General features: G+C 34.7%; 1 protein-coding gene across 5 annotated transcripts in view; it reads left to right on the top strand.

The window, feature by feature from the left end:
• LOC115232614 (dystrophin) overlaps positions 1-21,033 on the top strand; it is a 744,226-nt gene that overhangs the window by 14,205 nt on the left and 708,988 nt on the right. For all 5 annotated transcript variants that reach the window (XM_029802603.2, XM_036512501.1, XM_029802605.2 and 2 more), the window contains exon 2: positions 4,517-4,726. In XM_029802603.2, the coding sequence (XP_029658463.1) occupies positions 4,654-4,726 (73 nt within the window). In that variant the 5' untranslated portion in view covers positions 4,517-4,653. The remainder of the gene's footprint in view (positions 1-4,516; positions 4,727-21,033) is intronic.

The raw sequence follows: 21,033 nt of genomic DNA on the forward strand, positions 1-21,033 counted from the left end.
ATTTTAAAATTTACGCGCAGCTTGGAACATTCCCAATTATTTTCTTCTCTTGTGAAAATAACTTCTCAGCTGCAGTTGTTACAATAGCTACAGATAAATCATAAGCCATCTCCTTATTGTGCTGTTATTAGAAGTTTAGTTCAAGCCGTTTCCAGCAGAGTGCTTAAACTTGTACTTCCTCATGCATGTCTCGACAAATGCTCACTCAGTAACGTTCATGTAGAACACCATAGATTAAAGGAGAACTACAATTGTTTGGTTAGAATGTGTGTTACGTAGTAAGCTGTTTCATTGGTTTTTTCAATCCTATTGCAAGGAAGAGACACATCTTGACAAGAGTCAATTATATCATATCTTTTCATTGGACAAGTAAATTCAAATTTAACAAAAAGAAATATAGTATATTTTTTCTTTCAACTTTTAAGACCTTGATATTTGAACACAAGTAATTATTTTAATCTATCTAAATCACTTCAATTTGAAGCAGCTTTCTTAATTTTATCTTTTACACTAAAAAGTGAGAAAATATTTTGTGGATTAAGAGACATTAAGATAGCATTTCATTAAGGGGAAGTTGTTTTGTTTCATAGGTCATCAGTTATATAAATGTGTGTATATATATTTGTGCTTATATGTATATATATCTGTGTATATATAATGGTCTATGTTTATGTGTATGGATATGTATATATATGAGTATAAACTATGTTTTTATATATACCTATTATTTTAAGGAAATCAATTCCCCCAAAATACTAGGTATTGAACCAGTATTACCATGGATGAAACCATCCCTTCATGTAGTTAACACAACCTTTAATCGAAGTGTGTGTATATATATATATATATATATATATATATATATATATATATATGTATGTATATATAATCATCTTCATTTAATGTTTGCTTTCCATGCTGGCATGGGTTTTTACAGTTTGACAGAAAGCTGGTAAGCTGGTGAGCTGCACCAGGTTCCAATTTGATTTGGTATGTTTCTACAGCTGGATGCCTTTCCTAATGTCAACCACTCCAAGAATGTAGTTAATGCTTTTTGTATGCCACTGGCATGTCACTTGGCTTGACAGATCTTCTCAAGCACGGTATATTGCCAAAGGTCTTGATCATTTGTCATTGCTTCTCTGAGGTCCAATGTTCAAATAGTGCTTTTTATGTGCCACTAGCATGGGTGCTAGTTACGTAATACTGGCATCGGCGATGACTATGATTTCACTTAGATTGGCAGGTCTTCTCAAGCGCGACATATTACCAAAGATCTTGATCACTTGTCATTGCCTCCGTGAGGCCCAACATTTGAAGATCATGCTTCACCACCTCGTCCTATGTCTTCCTGGTTTTACTTCTTCCACAGATTCCCTCAGCCATTAGAGTTCAGAACTTCACACAGCTGTTGTCATCCATACATATCACATGACCATACCAGTGCATTCTCCTCTTGCACACCACCTTTGATGCCTCTTATGCCCAACTTTTCTCTCAAATCCTAGCTTTATTTCTTTCAAGCCTACACATGTCCCAGGTAGTCTCAGCCCATGTTTCACTGCCGTGTAGCATGACTGTTCATACACAGGCATTATACAATCTACCTTTCACTCTGAGATAGAGGCCCATTGTTACCAACAGAGGTAGGCACTCTCTGAACTTTGCCTCACCTGTTCTTATTCTAGCAGCTACGCTCTCAGAGCATCCACTCCTGCTACTGACTTGGTTACCTAGGTAACGGAAGCCATCGACTACTTTTCGTTTTCTCTCCTGGCATTTGATGAAGTCTATTTTCTGTACACTTTTAGTGCTAATTGCACCTTCCACATGCAACAGTGTTTTTACTTAAAAATGAACAACATATATCCTTGCATTTCTCTATCACTGTCATCTTTGTAAGTGTGCATATGTGTGTATCAGCATCATCATCATTATTATTATTTAACATCTGTTTTTCATGCTGGCATGGGTTGGATGGTTTGACAGAAGATGACAAACTGGAGAGCTGTGCCAGGTTGCAATTGTCTGCTTTGGCTTGGTTTCTACAGCTGGATGCCCTTCCTAACACCAAACACTTTACTGAGTGTACTGGGTGCATTTTATGTGGAACCAGCATCAGCAGTCGCCAAGTAACTTATAAGACCTAGTTCAAAGAGGGAGTGGAACCAAGGAAAGTGGCTATGTACCTGGCAGGCAAGAGGTTAGAGTATGGCAAAGGTACAGAGATAGTTGTCTTGTTATAGATTATAAGGTAATTTGCATCATAGAACTTCAGTAGCCTACTCTCCTCCTCATTGCAGAACTGACTCCATAACCATAGAAGCTACCTGGATGCTGCCCAACATGCCCATTGAAGTGACCAGTCATGAATAGGTCACTCTCATTTGTCAACGAAGTAGTCTGCTGAAGGGTGTTAAACCAATCTTTCTATTCATCTGGCAGCCTCTGTTGAGGAATATAGACAGAAATAATAGATGGTGTACTAATTTGCAAAACTAGTCTAAGCACAAGTATTCTATCACACATTCTAACTACCTTGATCACTTTATCAATGCATTTCTCAGCAAGATGTTTGCTTACCAACACCATCACTGCCTATCATTGTCTACTCAGAAGATTTTATACCTTTGTTCTTTGCCTGTGAGGAACCTGGCAGAAGCTCCCCTCTACCTTACCTCTTGAATGCAACATACATCTACATCCCTTCGTTTCATCATCTCAACAATCTCACCAGACCTACCTTTCAATGTGCCCAATCTGAGTATGCCAATTTTAAGTGGGAGGAAGGGGTGACAAGAAGAGACAGAAAGGTGAGAGACAACATTCTGCATTTGAAAAGGTTTGCATGAACATTTGCCAGATATGCTATATAGTTTCATATATATTTCATCCTGCATCTGATTTACCATCATTCATTCACTTCACACTTGCTATGTCTACCAAATGAAGAAAGAAGAGGGTGTAGCATAAACCATTGCATACACAGAGATAAAATAACAGCAGTAATTAACCCACTAGCAAGAACATTTGTCATATTTCTAATACAAACATACTAGCTAAGCCTTTTTTATATTGTATTGTTGCTGCTTGTGAGCTGTTGTTGGCAGGAGGGAAGGGGCAGAAATGCAAGAGCGTTTTCCATACAGCTATCTGGTATAAACGGTTTCCATAAGAGAGACTTCCTGTATAGGTTGTGGGGTGGGATGGGAGGGCACACCACAAACAGCCAAGCTGTATGGCTACACTGTGACTGAGTCACAGTAATGGGGAGGAAAGATATATCTGTTCATAGGCCAAAATGAAACTAATATGGAAAAAACAAAATGAAGAGGCAAAAACAGCACATATTTACTTGGATTAATTAACATAAATAATATTTAACACTTAGCTTAAAATAGTGAGGCTGTAGACATGGTAGAAGCAATTTGAATGGAATAAAATGATGCTAAAATTAAAAACAAAGAAAAGAACAATCATCATTTAATGCCTGCCATCCATGCTGACATGGGTGAGATGGGTTGACAGGAGCCAGCCAGACAGAAGCCTGCACCAGACTTCTGTGTCTGTTTTGGTAGATTTCTACAGCTGGATGCCCTTCCTAACACCAACCACCCAGCAGAGTGGACTGAGTGCATTTTAAGTGGCACCTGCACTGACAGGGTCACCAAGTAACTTGCATTATGAAGTTGCATAGCATTACCTTCTATTCTTTTAATATATATACAGCTTTATGCATGGATGCATGCAGCACACACAAACTAGAAGTCCCATGAACGAAACAGGATTGTTTTCCAAAATGGAGGTGAACACCTTTCTCCATGTGATCAGCTTGAAAACTTAAGATACTTGGATATTTTCCCACTCTTCATAACATGAAACCAATGATAGCCTTAATTCACAAATAAAGAAATTATTTATCCACCACTTGAGCAGTTATTCCAATGTTCTACTTTTACATACATATATATATTGTTTACATTTTTCTGAACTTGATTCTGCTACTACTTTATGGCTGATTATCCAAATGGAAAAGCAATGTATCTAATAATATTAAAATGTCCAAAATTGCAAAACTTAACCAAATAATAAAATTTTAATTTTTAAGTTGTCAGCTTCATCTTAGGAGATGGAACCAGTTTTAATAGCTATATCTCGCGTGTTTCAATCTCTGATTATCATTGTTTTATTAATGGGTAGTACCAAACAGGATTCTGGCTTGAACCATTTATTTCTAAATCAGTTGCATTATTACCCTTAGTTTAAGATAAAATTTTCTCATTTGAATCCAGTGTAGGACTGTCTACACATCCAAGAATAGATACTTGATGACAACCAAGTGATCAGACTATTTGAAACTATTAAAAATGCTTTCATGTTTAAAGATATGGTTAACAGTCACAAAATTGACTCATTTCAAATGTTTTTAGACATTTATCAAACTCATTTTTGAAATTGAAATAACTTATTTAAATGATTGTTGTTTTACAGTGTGCTTATTTTCTTTTTATTCTAGGTCTTTGCATTGTAGGTTACTTTTTGATAGATAACATCTTATCTATGGCCCTTGTTTTTTGAGGATTTTATATAATTGTGGATTTACACTACTGAGTTGGAAAAAATTTAATACTGATTAATTGTCATTAATTTGACATGGAGAAATCTATGACAGAAACATTCCCTGAAGAAGATGAGGAATTTGGGCAGAAGATTAAATCACGTGCTGGTAAGAAATAATTTTTTTCTTTTTCTTCATTTGTATACTTTGAGATTTTATTTTGGATAACTTTTTTGTTGCCCTTATATCATTATTTGGTTTCACAAATTAATATTCAGGGAGAAGGCTGTCTACACCTATTTCAGGCTTGCATGTGGCTGGTGAGGCTGAAATAGAATTGGCAGCCACTGTAGCAGCTGCAAATGAAATTCTATTCTTAGTTCAGTGCTACTATATCATGGTTTTTACCTCTGTCTCCTTTTGTCCAGAGAAGAATTCACCTTAGGGAGGTGATTTTGGTAAATTGTCCTACTTAGTACTGCGCTGCATCTTCAGTAGCATGGTCTTGATAATGATCTCTTCATGTTTGAGGACTTCAATATTAGTAACAAATCACTCCAATGGATATTGAAGAGAGTGTAGAGGTAGTGCTGTTGGAAGTAAGAGAATGCAAGCTCTACTTTACAAATATTCCTTCTTGGGAATATTTTGCAAGGCATAAAGATTTCCTGATCATAGTATCAAACATTTTGATAAGGTTTACAAATATCACATAAGTCACATGTCCTGTTTCTTACATTTCTCTTGAAGCTACCTGAGAATAAATATCATATCAACTAACTAAGCTTATGAAAAGGTGTTATAATCACATTGAAAGATATATGCAAACTTATTTTTCACTAATTGAAGTGGCAACTACTGTTCATGTGTTCCTGAGAGCCAGATTTGGTTCTTAGTTTTTCATTCTTTCTTAACAAAGAATTCTGTCAACAATAAATTTGTAGGTTTTCTTTCTCTCTATTCCAATTTAAAAGTACTGCGTGATAAACTTCTCTATTGTTATATATTGAAATACATATCACCAGATATTCACTTCTTTTAGGTTGCAGCTGCAAACATTACTATACTGTTTCCAATTAAACAACACAGTATGGTTCCAACTTTATGAAGGGAAGAGCAATCCTTTGTTGGTCTAATTTTAATCTTATATTTAAAAGCAATTTGCTCGACCATACAAAAATGATGCTCTGTCACTTAATCTCAGTAATCATTATGTATCTATAAATTGGCATACCATCAACTATTACATTGTGCAGGAACTGTTAGGTTCCACTTGCACTACATGACCCTAAAGTTTGTACATTAATAAAATGTTTTGATGAACTGCTTTATCAGCTTGTGAATACATTTCAAGTCCAAGTTTACTGCTTTTTTTTGCTTTTAATATTTTTTTATATTTTCCTATGTATGTATGTATAAAATATACAATTATACAGTATGTGTGTGTGTATAATGTATATGTATGTGCATATGTGTATGTGTGGGTATTTATGTGTGTATATATATATATATATATGTGTGTGTGTATATGTAAAATGAACCTGTTGTATAGCCTTTGGGTTAGATATTTTCTAGATTTAGTTTGGAAATTGTTTCATGTAAGCGTATTTATATCTCTAAGTAGGTGTTATAATTTAATGTAAAGCATCTTGGAAGCATAAGAAAGAATGTGCAAGCTTCTGCTGGAATGTGCCTTTTTATTTGTTTTTAATTCTTTTTAAGGAAGGGTGTTTATTCTTTATATTATATAATTTTAAAAATTAATAAAGAATACTAATTTGGCTAATTATATTTTAATGAGATTTTAAATTGTAATTTGACACTTCTGTTGATTGTTAAGGAAAGGAAAAAGTGATAGATGAAGTAGGAAATTCAATATTTAGTTGTTCATATAATGTGAAATGTCGTATGGACAATGATATTCAAATGAAAGGTTATTCAGTGGTTGCCAGTAATTAGAGCATTGGTACAAAGTGAAAAAAGACTGTGGCATACTTCACTAAAATAAATGTAACACAGGTTTGAATGAATTGATTGATTAGATCTGTAACCCTTCTGTATAGAGAAAAATGTATAGGAACACAAGTTTAATTAACTACATAATGAATTTTTTTAAATGTTTAATTGTTTTGCAATGAAATAAACTAGATAGAAACAATTAAAAATAATTTAGTTGTGATTGTTTTGTGAAAGGCTTCATTTAGACATTAAAATTCTGTCTTGTGTGTATGAACATTGAAGAACATTAAATTTGTTTTATTCTTTAATTTAATGTCAACTAGACAGAATTTAGTGCAAATATGTAGAAATGTAATGCATATTTCATTTGTTTTTATGCTTGTTTCTCTATAATAGTATGGGTTAGGTGGATATATTATTGAGGTATTGTGTCTATCCTGTCACCTTTATCTACCTGTTTTCAAGTAAGAGATCTCTAATTTCAGACATCTTCAAATTTTGAAAGGCACAAAGCCAGTGGATGATTTTTTTAAAGTGGGGAAATAGCAATGTCACTACTTATCTAGCTTAACAGTTTATGGAGAAGTGCAAATGTAAACACACATATAAGTATGCATACACACCACATACATACACACAGACAGAGAGACACATACACATATGACAGGCTTCTTTTAGTTTCTCTTGACCAATTCTACTTACAAGGCTTGGTCAGCTGTAGTTAGAAGACTCTTGTCCAAAGTACTGTGCAGTTGTGGGATTGAACTTAAAGCGACATGATTGGGAAGCATGTTGCTAATACTAAAATTTGGAATCTATTTTTCTTTTTGTGGATATTTTAAATTTTGCAAAAACAATAATCTGTACTGCAAAAATGTTTTGGCTAATGCACAAGTCCTACCTAAATAACTTTTAGTGCATTTCTGGTCTTTGGAAAACTGAAGAATGCTATTAAATCAACACAGTAAAGTACTTTCCAATTATCCACAGAAATCAGACAATTAAGATTAGATTGATGGGTGCATTAAAGAGTGTTTTATATAATTTATAAATCTGACTCTGAAAGGGAAAATTTTAAACTTCATTGTACATTAAGAAGAAAGAGGAATGATAGGGGGAGGTTAAAAAGATTGAAAGCATTATACAGGTGTTAATTAGGTAAAGTTGATATATTGTTAGAGAGGCAAAACAAGGAAGAAAGAGGCACAAAAGAAGGCTGAGTAGTATTCATTGTGTTCATATGTTTTTGCATATGTTATGCTCATAATAGAAAATACACTCACCTGTATAGAGACATAGGCACATTATATAGGCATGGCTGTGTAAGAGGTATGCTACCCCACCACATGGTTCCAGGATCAGTCCTACTGAGTGTTGCCTTGGGTAAGTGTCTTCTACTATAACTCTGGGCCAACTAAAGCTTTGTGAGTGAATTTGGCTGATAGAAATTGAATGAAACCCATTGTATATTTGTATATAATAATAATAATGAAATTATTGTTTACAGTGCTCAGGTGCACCACAACTTATCAAAAGTGCGTATAAATCATATGCAGTAATGTACAAATGTCTGGGAAGTGGACAGTGTATGAGTCAGATGCATGCTTGCGTGTGTATGGAGGGGAGAAAAGAACACATATCTATGTATGTGTTACTGTTTGTTCCCCACTACTGCTTGACAACCAGTCTTGGTTTGTTTACATCCCTGTAAGTTAGCAGTTCAGCAAAAGAGACCAATAGAGTAAGTACCAGGCTTAAAAGTAAGTGCTGTGGTCGATTCATTTGACTAAAGCCCTTTATGGCAGTGCCCCTGCATGGTTGCAGTTTAGTAACCAAAACATGTAAAAGATATTTGTTTTTACTACTCTGTCATTGGACTATTGCCATACTGGGGTGCCATCTTCATGAATTTAGTCAATCAGTACTTAAGTCTGGTATTTATTTCAGCAACATAAAAATAATGCTTGTTTTCAAGCAGTGTAAATATAAATACTAATACACACACATATATTAATAAATAAGTTTGCACAGTAAATTCTGCTTTATGTATAATTTAATATTCATTGAGCTCCTCTATGAGCCATACCTGTATTTAGGTTGTGTACTTACACCTCTCCCACTTGCACATAAAGTTGAGGTGTCCTCTTAACTTCACATCTAAAGTTTTCTAGATGACATGACAACCTCTATGTGCTGGTGCTATGATAAAATACATCCAGTATCCTCTGGATAAACTAAATCTGTTTTATTCTGCCTTTGTGTGTGTGTGCACGCGCGCGCGCGTGTGTGTAGAAACCAAAATTGAAGCATTAGAGCCAGATATGATTCTGTGATTACTTTTAGAGAAGAGTGATTCTAAATAAGGGCTAACTCAGCCTGTGGAAATTCATACAACCTATACTAGCTTGGAAAGCAAATTATAAAAAGATGATTACATAGGTTTTTAAAAATGTTGTGTTATGAATGCACTTAATGGATCAGAACATGATAGGAAGTAACTGATAATGAAACAATTAGTGGAAAGTGGTATTAATTCAGCTTCTGATAACAATAGATAATGAAATGGTATTGATTAAGCTATAAATCATAATTTGATAAATTTTTAAATTGTTTATACTTACATGTAGTAATAGCAAAATTGGGCATTTTATATGTATGCATTTTTTTTCTTCATGCTAAAAAAATTATTTCATAGTGTGTGTGTATGTGGGTGGATGCAATGTAGTTGTGTGTTAAGCTTCTCAATCGTTTGTTTTCACATTCAGTTCCACTGTGTATCATCTTGGGCTACTGACTTCTACTTTAGTCTTGGATCAATCAAAGCCTTGTGAGTGGATTTGGTTGACAGAAACCAAAATGATGTACTGCACTTATCCATGCATAATGCTCCTTATGTATAATATGCAGTTTTGTTTTTAATGAGAAAAGAAATGTGTCCACAGTTAATGCATAGATTTGTTATTATTGCATGTATCGCTTTAAAAGATAAGAATTTTGTCAAATTATGGTTTTTATTTAAATTAATATCTTTGCATTATCCACTATTGTCAGACTTCAAATTAACATCACGTTTGACATATTGTCCACTTGGATTTGTTTCATCAACATCAGTTTCTCCTTGCCATATAATATCATCTTCTACTCTACCAAATATTTTAGTAATTTGGCAGTTTTGAAACTTCATGTTGCATTATCTGTGAGATGGCCACAAAATGAATCTAATATAAACATTGATTTTGGTTTAAGCAAAGCACCAGCATGATTCCAAGCCAAATGATTCTATTCCTCAACCATATTACTGCATTTTCAGTCCTTTTCATTAGCATGAGTAGTAATATATTTTCATATTTAATTCCTTTATGCTGTATTTTACATTTGGATATAGTATGAAGAGGCAGTTTACTACCATTAGAAGTTATAGCTAGTAATACCTGTACAATGCTATTTTCCATTGCTACCTGCACAAACAGTTTTAGTCTCACCTCAGTCAAGTGTCATATCAGCTGGTATCTCAAAATATACTGGCATGTTTTTCTTAATTTGGTATAGAATAAATTTTTGTTCATAGTCTTTAGGCATATGTTGACACATAGTATTTCTACAACATACTGATAGAATAACTATTTATAAAACATAGCAATTGAACATAGCCTTGAACTGAGAATTAGTAGCGAAATGTTTTAGTTTTAAAGCTTGAATATGCATCATTTCACAAAAATCACAAAAATCTTTTTCAGGTTTGCTTCCTCTTCTTTATGCTACAAATGAATAGTGAATTCATTTAATTCCAAATTAAACAGTAGTGTAAATCTTAATTACCACATCATTAAAAAATTGGGAGATAATTTGTTGCTGTGGTTATCTTTCAATCATTATTGTTACAATTATCTACCGTATACAGTGCTGGCAAAAGGTTTAATAGTTGTTCCTGGCCATGTTGCAGTGAATATAGGTCTACAACAAGCCAATCAGTTCTCATAACATTATGCATGTATTGATGATTTTTTTTTCTGTAGGATAGAAATATCTAATTAGATACTTTTCTTAATCCCAACTTAATCTGAGTAAAATGTGATTTAAAAAACACTCAACATTGTGAGAATTTTACTGTTTGTTTCTGCTTGTAAGTACTTTATTGAAGACAGTTTTTGTTGTTAACTGATAAATTTATTGATTAGATTTCATAAGTGCAGTATGATTTCTTGGCGAGCAGGTTCTGGATTCAGTTCTACTGCATGACATCTTCAGCAAGTGTCTTCTACTCTAACCTCAAGTCAGCCAAATCAATGCAAGCAGATTTGGTAGATGGAAACTGAAAGAAGCCCATTGCATGTGCATGCATGTGTGTGTGTGTGTGTGTGTGTATATATATATACATACATATACTAGCAGAGGGACCCGGTGTTGCCAGGAAAGAAATTTTCCCTTATACATTGGGAGAAAAAAGCAAAATATGTTCTATAGAAATTTGTTATTCTAAATTCAATTTATTCTTTAGTTGGGATACAATTTTTTCTTTAACTGGGAAATCCATGCTGAATTCATAATACAAAATAAAAATAATAATAGTAATAAACAAAAATACAAAATTTACTGTTACATATGTTGAAAGAAATTATGTAAGAGCTTCTGGGTAAACAACATACTTTGATTTTTGGTTTTGAGCATAGACAAATAAGTCTTGCACACTACCTACCCTGGAGCAACCAACAAAGTTGACCATGAGAAAAGCAAGCCAGTAGATTTTAAAGACTGACCTTGAGTTTTATTAATAGACATTGCAAAGCAAAGTTGCACTGGGAATTGTGTTCATTTGAACTCAAAGGGCATGTCTGTTGGTTTGATTGGAATTCTTGGAACGAAAACCTCTTCCCCAGAGGTACCTCCAGTGATGATGGTAGCTTCTATCACATTAGGTGATAATGTCTTCACAATCAACCTTGTCCCATTGCATAATTTAGGAGGATCTAAATTTCTTAGAAGCATTATTGGGACTCTTACCTTCAGAAAGAGTTTATGTGGAGGAATTCCTGGTGACTCAAGAGAATTAAGGAATTCTGTTGTTAATGGACAACTTGATTTTCATGAAGGACTGAATTAATTAATTTTTACTTCTTAATGACTGTTGGTATCTTATTAATTCATGGTTAATTCTTGCTTCTGTCTCATTTTTTTGGAGTAAGAATTGCCCTTTCACAGAACCATTTATGTGAATTATAATTATTACTTAAGTCTGGTTCTTCAATTCAGCTGGGGAATTCACCATGAAAGCAATATGAGCCAAACTGATATCACCATTCCCATCAAATGGTACTTTCCCATTTCCTAATTGGAGGAGCCAGGTTGAAAACTGTTTTGCATCTTGGTCGCCATGTAATGAAGTTTGCATGTTAGTATTGGAGAATTTCAGTATTTTATTCCATAGGTGTGAAGACTTAATGCATGCTTTTATTTCATCAGATCTTGTTTGTCTCAGAATGACTGGTAATGTCTGTCTGAAATCTCCTGATAAAACTAATGTAACTCCTCCCATAAATTTATTGTTACTGCTGATGTCCTGTAAGGTGTTACCAAGAGCTTCTATTGCACCTCAATGTGACATGGTGCATTCATCCCAAATGATAAGGTGGCATTGGCACAACACTTCTGCTGAACTTGAATCTTTGCTTATGTCACAACATAGACTTTCACTTGTGACCAAGTGTAATGGTAATTTAAAAGCAGAATGAGCTGTTCATCTTCCTGGGAGAATGGTGGCAGCAAAGCCAGACAATAGTACAGCAACTGCAATTTTTTTGTTTTTGTTGCCTTACTTTGGAGAGAAGCAGTGTCACAAATGTTTTACCTGTGTCACCAGAAGCATCAATAAAGAATTCCTCTGCTTTTTTCTGTCGATTGTGGAACACCGCATGCATGCGTGCACACACACACAGATACATACAGTATCAAACATCAGATGAAATGGACGTGTGTGTGTGTGTGTGTGAGAGAGAGAGTGAGTGAGTGAAGGAGTTTGTTGTCATGTATAAATACATACATAAATAAATAGGCATACATTTTGTATGTGTGTGTGTGTGTGAGAGAGAGAGAGAGACACTTAGACATCACTCTCTCTCTCTCACACATACATACATAGAAAAAAGATATATGCATATATATTTATGTATGTACGCATACATGACAACACACTCCTTTACTCACACACTCCTTTACTCACACACACACACACCATACATAAATGTATACAAATGTACTTGCAAAAACACGTGTATGTATGTGGCTGAAAAAGAAAATAAAAAAAATTTACGTAAAATAACAAAGTGTGCGAGTTCCAACAAAATAATGCCCATATTTTTGGGAGGTCCCATGTTGAATTGCAAAATTTTAACGTGATATTTGTGTAATAAAGAAATCAACCTGGAGTGTGTGTGTATGTGTGAGAGAGAGAGAGTAAGAACATTGCAAACAATGAGTGAGGTGGACATGGAATGAAAAAATTGTATCAATAAAAGCATGTTGAAAACTATCTTATACTGAATATTTAAATTTGTGAACTTAGTAAATATTTCTTTCAGTAATTTATCATAGTTGTTTACAAATAGTGAAATAAAACTTGAAATGGAAACATTAAAATTAGACAGGAACTGACTTTGCCGTTTTTATGTCAATACCAGAAGTTGACATTGAGAAACTTTTTTAAAGAAGTGAATCTAATGTAGTAATAATCTAAGGTATATTTGTAGAGAATTTCATTTAAAAATATCCACTTTCTTGAAAGTTGAGATGAATTGAAGTAGACTCCGGTGAATTTTCAGAAATTCCTCACCCCCTCCAAAGACACTCTCCCCGGCTTCTTTCGGTTTCCATTTATCAAATCTACTTGCAGGATTTGGTCAGCCTGAGGCTATAGTAGTAGACACTTGCCTAAGGTGCCACACAGTGGGACTGAACCCAGAACCATGTGATTGGTAAGCAAACTACTTACCACACGGCCACTCCTACCTGGTCATGCAGAAATATTATCCTACTTGGAAACAGTTGAGGGTTGGCAGCAGGAAGGGCATCCAGCCATGGAAAATCCACCCCAACAAATTCTGTCTGGTCCATATGAACATGGAAAAATGAACAATGATGTTGATGATAATTTTCATTTTATGTGCATACTGGCTTGTGTTATTTTTTATGCTTATATTTTACTTTTCCTGTTATGTAGGGTTTTAATTCTAGCTGTTCTTATATTCAAATGAATAATTATTTGAAAGTTAGCATTCATTTTGTGTTCTAAAACTTTTAGATGCTCCCTAATGTACAGTATTGATATATTGCGAGTAGTTGCAGTTAATTGACTGAGAAGAGAAAATCTAGAATGTAATGTGGCAGCACATTCAAGGTATCAAGGTTTTGTATACAGTACATGACTATTTCCTTTTCCCTATATTTTCTGCTGAGAAGTAGAAGGAAAATTATTATAGCTTTTATATGGAAGGTGAGAGTTAAGTCACATTGAATAATTGCTCAGGCTACAAATGTGCTACATAAATCGCATGGTTGATTAGGCCAAGAATATGTATATTACACTGTAATGGAGATACTATAATCTAAAAATATTAGCTGTCAAAGATTTCATCAAAATAATTACTATAAATGCACTTCATCCTCATGAAATGCTAATTTCTTTATCTTCACATTCATTGCTTTAAAGAGAAAATATAACTGTTGTCTTGTTGCATTTTTTGTTAAATTGGGTACAGTTTTGTTGACTTGGGTGCATTTACAATTTTTGGTATGAGAATACTGATGAGTTCTGGTTATCATGGTTTCAGAATATTTATTTGTGCTGTATTATTCTCTTTTTATTCATTTACTTCAAATATAACAGTGCTCATTCTATCAATGCATCCTGACAGGATAGAAGTCCTAAATCAAAATGCATAAAGTTGAATATAACTTAGCTACTGTATGAGTTAATGGTAAGGATGATGTTCTCATTAAACCATTGATGAATAATATTGATCTGAAAGTGTAAGAAATATAGAGAAATCCAATACCTTTTTGTCTGTGCAGCTACTAAGTGCACACGTTTAGGTACCCATTGTGGAAAAAAAATCATTGAGTGGTCCACTTGGTTCTTGGTTATTTCATGCAATTGTATATTAATCTTGTACAAGTGAAGTATTATGGAACTGAAAGCTTCTAGTACAGGTTGAATTGTATTCAAACTCTCTTGTTAGAAGTAAATGATGAGATATGCTGGATAATTATTGGGCATAAAAACCTAAAAAAATAGAACTAGAGACTTAATGGTTTAAAATAAATGATATTGAGAGATGACAGCTTCAATATCTAGCAGTACTGTGTTTGTTGTGAGTATCTGGAATTACATGAACTGTAAAGACAACTACAAAAGGTATTGAGTCATTTACTAAAAATTGAGATTCTGTCTTGAGGTGCCAAAATTGTCAGAGTACTGGGTGAGACAGCTAATGAAGGCTGAATTTTCCTTTTTTTTTTTTGTTCAGTTTGTTGCCTATTTTTTATTTTATAGTTTGTTGCCTATTTTTTATTTTATAGTTTGTGTCTTCTTTATATGCTATCATTCTGATGATGATCATCATCATTTTATGTCCACTTTCCATGCTGGTATGGTTTAGATGGTTTGACAGAACCTAACAAATCAGAAGACCACACTTGCTCCAGCATCTGTTTTAGCATGATTTCTGTGGTTGAATATTTTTCCTGTAACTATCCACTTCTCATTGTGCACAAAGTACATTTTTCTTATAGCACCAGAATTATAGAGGTTATCTGGCCATCAGCAAAACTAAATAGTCCCTTTGATTTTGTATTGTCACTGCTTAATTTGCCAGCTACATTATAAAGTGTACTGGATACATTTTTTTCATGGTACCAGCACTAGTGTAGTGTCTTGCAATTCATGGCGATTGTGGATCTTTTCAGATTCTTGCTCAATCACTTCATCTTAATGTCTTCTCTAAGTTTCTTGAGCCTATCAATGTGCAACTTGCTGCTCACACTATAGCTACCTTCCAGAAAATCAAGAGTAATGACATCTTTCTTGTCTCCCAAAACAATCACCCTGGCTTTGTGCATGTTACTGGTTCTTGAACTTCTTGGGCCTTTGAGAAAGGGCATAACACCATTCTATGGCCTGAGCCTTCATTTCCAGGTCATAAAGATACACTCGTGCTTCATCTTCTGTCATCAAATGGTTCCAGTACATATATATATTTAATCATTGTTTTAACGTCTGCCTTCCATGCTGGCATGGTTGGGACGGTTTTACAGGAGTTGGCCAAGCAGAAGCCTGCACCAGACTTCTGTGACTGTTTCGGCAGAATTTTTACAGTTGAATGTCCTTCCTAACACCAACCACCCAGCTGAGTGGACTGTGTGCTTTTTACATACCACAAGCACAAGTAAGGTCAGTTTTGGTAAGGTTTCTTGCAGCTGGATGCCCTTCCAAATGCCAACCACTTTGCAGTGTGGACTGGATGCTTTTTAAGTAACACCTGCAGTGACAGGGTCACCAAGTAACCTGAAAGAAAAAAAGTCTTTTGGGAGGGGAGAGGTATTGGAGGAGGTGATCTTGTGTCAAATGATGAAAGGTTATAATGAGACAGACAGAAACAGGTGTCTTGCTGTAGAGGAGGTACATAGTTACCCAACTGGAGAAAGAGAGAGAAAGAGAAAGAGATCAGGAATGAGGACATATATATATATATAATCTTCATCCATCTCATAATGTCAAGACAAAGGTATACACACACGCATATGATGGGTTTCTTTGAGTTTCCATTTACTAAATCCACTCACAAAGCATGTGGTTAAGAAACTTGCTTCCCAACCATGCCGTCGTGGGTTTGGTCCTGCTGTGCAGCACCTTGGGCAAGTGTCTTCTGCTCTAACTTGAGGCTAGCCAAAGTCATGTGAATGACATCACATGTTGATTGTAAACAAGTATTACCAACATACAAGTGACATTGTTCATTACCAGTCTTCCATGAAAAACCTGTCTGGCTATGGGAAATATTATTTTACTTGGAAACAACTGAAGGCTAGGTGACCCTTTCTATGGTCACGTGGGTTAGCCAGAATTTGTTGTGGTAGGTTTTCTACTGTCAGATGCCCTTCCTGTCAGCCACTGTTACCTGTTTCCAAGTAAGGTAATATTTCCCCATGACCTGACATATTTTCACAGAAGATTGGAAATGGAAGACACTGCTTGCATTGTGATGATACTTGCTTACAACTATCACATATGTCAAGGCAAGGAGACAGTAACACAGTAGATGAAAACTGCAAAGAGCCATGTGTGTGTGTATATATGTATATGTGTGTATGTATATATATGTATGTGTGTGTATATATATGTATATATATATGAGATTAGTTATTTGTAGGGTCCATTAGAATCAAGGCATTTTAATATTAAGGACACCAAGCGAGGGTTGAGAACTGCACATCTGTATGTATGCCATATACAAACACTCATATACCCAAGCATATACTGACATGCTCATGCACTTAGATTTACATGCACATGCAAATATACACATATGTACAGGTTTACATGTACATGAAATTATATACCAATGCACACCTGCATGCAGTTACATGATCCAATAAAAGTACCGGATATGTGTGTATGCACACACTCATGTGTATATATATATATATGTATGTACATGTGTGTGTATATATTTCTGTACATATTTGTGGTGTAGTGAATGGTTTGCAATGTTTGCAGTCGTGTATGCTTCTCAAGAGCAGGGCTCATTAGTCACCAACGGGGCTGCAAACGCAAAATATAAGTTAGTCTGAGAGTGCACAATGTTCCTGAAGGTTTGCAATGGTCTTCCTAGTAATGAGAGGATGGCTATCATCATGATGTATGTGTGTGTGTGTGTGTGTGTAGGTATATGTATATATGTGGGTGTGTGTGTGTATGGGTATGTATATATATATATGTGTATGGGTATGTATATATGTGTGTGTGTATGAGTATGTATATATATATATATATATATGTATATGTATCAGGTCATCCCATTAGTTCTGTCCAATTTTACCTTTTTTAAAATTGAATGAAGTTTAATAGTAATCCTGCAGTACTCTTTCACCACAACTTTCTGTCACTCTTTCTTCCTGTTTCTGTTGTACCTGTATTTCAAAGGGTCAGCCTTATCACACTCTGTGTCATGCTGAATCTCCCCGAGAACTATGTTAAGGGTACACATGTTTGTGGAGTGCTCAGCCACTTGCATGTTAATTTCACGAGCAGGCTGTTCCGTTGATCAGATCAACTGGAACCCTTATTGCCATAACTGATGGAGTGCCATGAATATATTTATGTATGTGTGTGTGTGTGTGTGTGTGAGAGAGAGAGAGAGATTCGAATCCGGAGACAAGCAAGATATATTTAGAAGAAAAATAGGAAAAGGAAGCAAACACTCATGGTATTATATCATTTAAATCTTCATATCTCCTCTTTTAAGGGGTTTGATAATGTTGCCATCAACAAAACTACGAGCAAAGAACTGTAAATGGATTTGGAGGAAGAGGAGGACTTCACCAAGTTATTTGAGAAAGACAAACAGCCCCTGACAAACGAGGATTTGATATAGCTTCACAAGCAGCAAAAGAGAGAAGAAACCGAAGTTGAACCTGAGCTGCATCACTTTACCATTAAGAAAATGCAGTAAACATTTGCATATATCGGAAAAAGTCTTTCTATAGTTCAAGGATATGTATCCAAATGCTCAACGCTTTTTCCAAGATTATGGGTGCTTTTCACGAAGCTTTTGCTCCTTATAATGTAATCCTTAAAGCAAAAAAGACTGTTCAAGAAACTCTCAACCAGTTTTTTTAAGTGCATCAAACAACAAAACAGCCAGAGTTAGCTGTTGATGTTGACAATCCACAGACATCCACATCTGCAATATAAACCACCTAATTGTATGTACGTATTGGTAAATTTAAAATAATTTAGTTTTTCTACTATTGCAAAATAATAATAATTACAGAATTTGTTTTTTAAGCTTAAAAAAGGCTTTTATTTTATCAATGCTTATTGCAAACTGCATTCATAAATAAAGTGTTTGTGATGTACGGTAAACATCACCAAATTGTATTTGGCAATTTAGATAACTTTTTTTTTTACTGTACTGTATTAAAAAATAAAAATTATTTGTTTGTAAGCTTAAAATAGGTTGTTATTAACCATTTATTATTGAAAATGCATTCATAAATAAAGTACAGAACTGGGAATGGTTATTATCGGTTTAGCCTAGAGACAAGTAAATTCAGCCTAGCCTAAAGACAAGTTAATTCGACTTCAGTCAGACTTAAGTCATGTCTCTTGGAACCAATCAACAATGTAGGGTGATGTATGCTTGTGTGTGTGTGTGTGTGTATATATATATATATATAGGGAAAACAGATTTTGATTCCTAATACACTCCTGTTTATCATTGTCTTTACCTATAATTTATGAGCATAACATTTTTGTGCATGTTTAAATAAAAGTAATATACTGGTAGTATTTTGGATACTTTTATCCCTTAGACGGTTGTTTTAACCTCTAACTCAACTAACCTTATATATATATAGATAGATAGATAGATAGATAGGTAGATATAAATATATAAGTTATATCATATGTAAATGAACATAAGTCTGTTTTTGAAGTGCTGAAATGTATTGTAGTACAAGTAGAAAGATATATTTTTCAATGTGTAAGTACTGATAGAACTGCATGTATGTAAATGTCGAACTCCATGTCCTGCTGTTGTAAAGCCATAATTCAAAATAATGGCTGTGGGACTAGATTCAAATAATAAATTTTTGTTCATTGATCATTTGTGCAAAAAATTTTCAATTTAAACGAAATATTGTTGGTACAGTCTTAAATTTATTTTGCCAACAATTTTTAATTATTTGAATTAATTGTGCAATAAAATTATTCAAATTGTAGTAAGATATATAATGCCTATATCATTCGAAAGAGAAAAGAATTCTACATAAACTGTAAAAAGTAAAATAATTTTATACAGTTTTGTTAAAGATAAATTAATGAAGGAATCATCAGTCTTAAAAAGAGGTTTGTCACATTTCTAGGACAACACTCTCCACCCTATGAGATGACATCTGGTGTACCACAGGGATCTGTTCTTGGTCCCCTTTTACTTGTTGCATATGTTAATGACATAGATGCCAACTTAAAGAATGCCAGCTATTTGTGTTGGACAAAACACATCGCTAAAATTGCCAAGAACACTGAGGGTATCTTGGCATCACTCACCAAGTCCTTTGTTAGCCATTCTCCGGCTATCTATCTGCAGCTTTATATAGCTATGGTACGATCTCACCTGGAATTTGCATCACTGGTCTAGAACCCCTATCTTGTCCAGGATATTAATCGTCTGGAAGCTGTTCAGCGACGTGCAACCAAGAGAATACCCTCCATCAGGCATTTGTCATATTCTGAACGCCTTACTTCCCTGGGCATGGACACATTGAAACTCTGACGTCTGGCAGCTGACTTGGCAGACACCCATAAAATTGCTAACCATCTTACAAACAGTAACTCTGAGCACCTTTTCAAACTCCACCTGTCTAACACCCGTGGACATGGTTACAAAGTCAGAAAACAGCACAGTTCCCATGACTTTCGGAAACATTTTTTCACGCTAAGAGTTGCTGAAGCATGGAACAGACTGCCGGCATCTGTTGTTAGTTGTTGGAGCACTGCATCCTTCAAAACTTCCATGCTTCCTGAGATTCGCCAACACTACACCTGATTTTCCCCCCTCCATACACACGCAAGCATGTATCTGACTCATGCACTGTTCGCTTTCCAGACATTTCTACATTACTGCATATACTTTATATGCACTTTTGACAAGTTGTGGTGCACCTGAGCACTGTATACAATAATTTCATTATTATTATTATTATATTATTAAACTTATTTTGTCCAGTGTGTGTGTATTTATATATATAATGTCCCTTGTGTTGTGACAACACACCTGCTTGTCTCTTTGTCACTCTAATTTTCATCCTCTGACACAAATGTGCTGGTGGTATGTTAAAAGCATCCAGTCCACACTGTAATGTGGTTGGTTTCTGGAAGGGGGCATCCAGCCATAAAATCCCTTCCAAAACTGACACAGTATCCTTGGGTAGATTTTCTACCTGGCCAACTCCTGTCAACCATCCTACCCATGCACACATGTTGATGATTATGATGATGATGATGATATATATATATATGTACATAAATAAACACATATGATGAGCTTTCAGTTTTCATCTATCAATGTGTGTGTGTAAAAATATATATAGTTTTGATTTCTCAGTGGTGTTGGTGTTTTCATTGGAATTGTCTGGGTTGAAGAAATCAAACTCCACCAAACTTCAGAGTTACTGTCAATAGATTTGACAATGATATGAAACCCTACACTTGTAGTTAGTATTTTATTCTGTTAATATTTTTG

Source organism: Octopus sinensis, linkage group LG2, assembly GCF_006345805.1.
Source record: "Octopus sinensis linkage group LG2, ASM634580v1, whole genome shotgun sequence".
Taxonomy (NCBI): domain Eukaryota; kingdom Metazoa; phylum Mollusca; class Cephalopoda; order Octopoda; family Octopodidae; genus Octopus; species Octopus sinensis.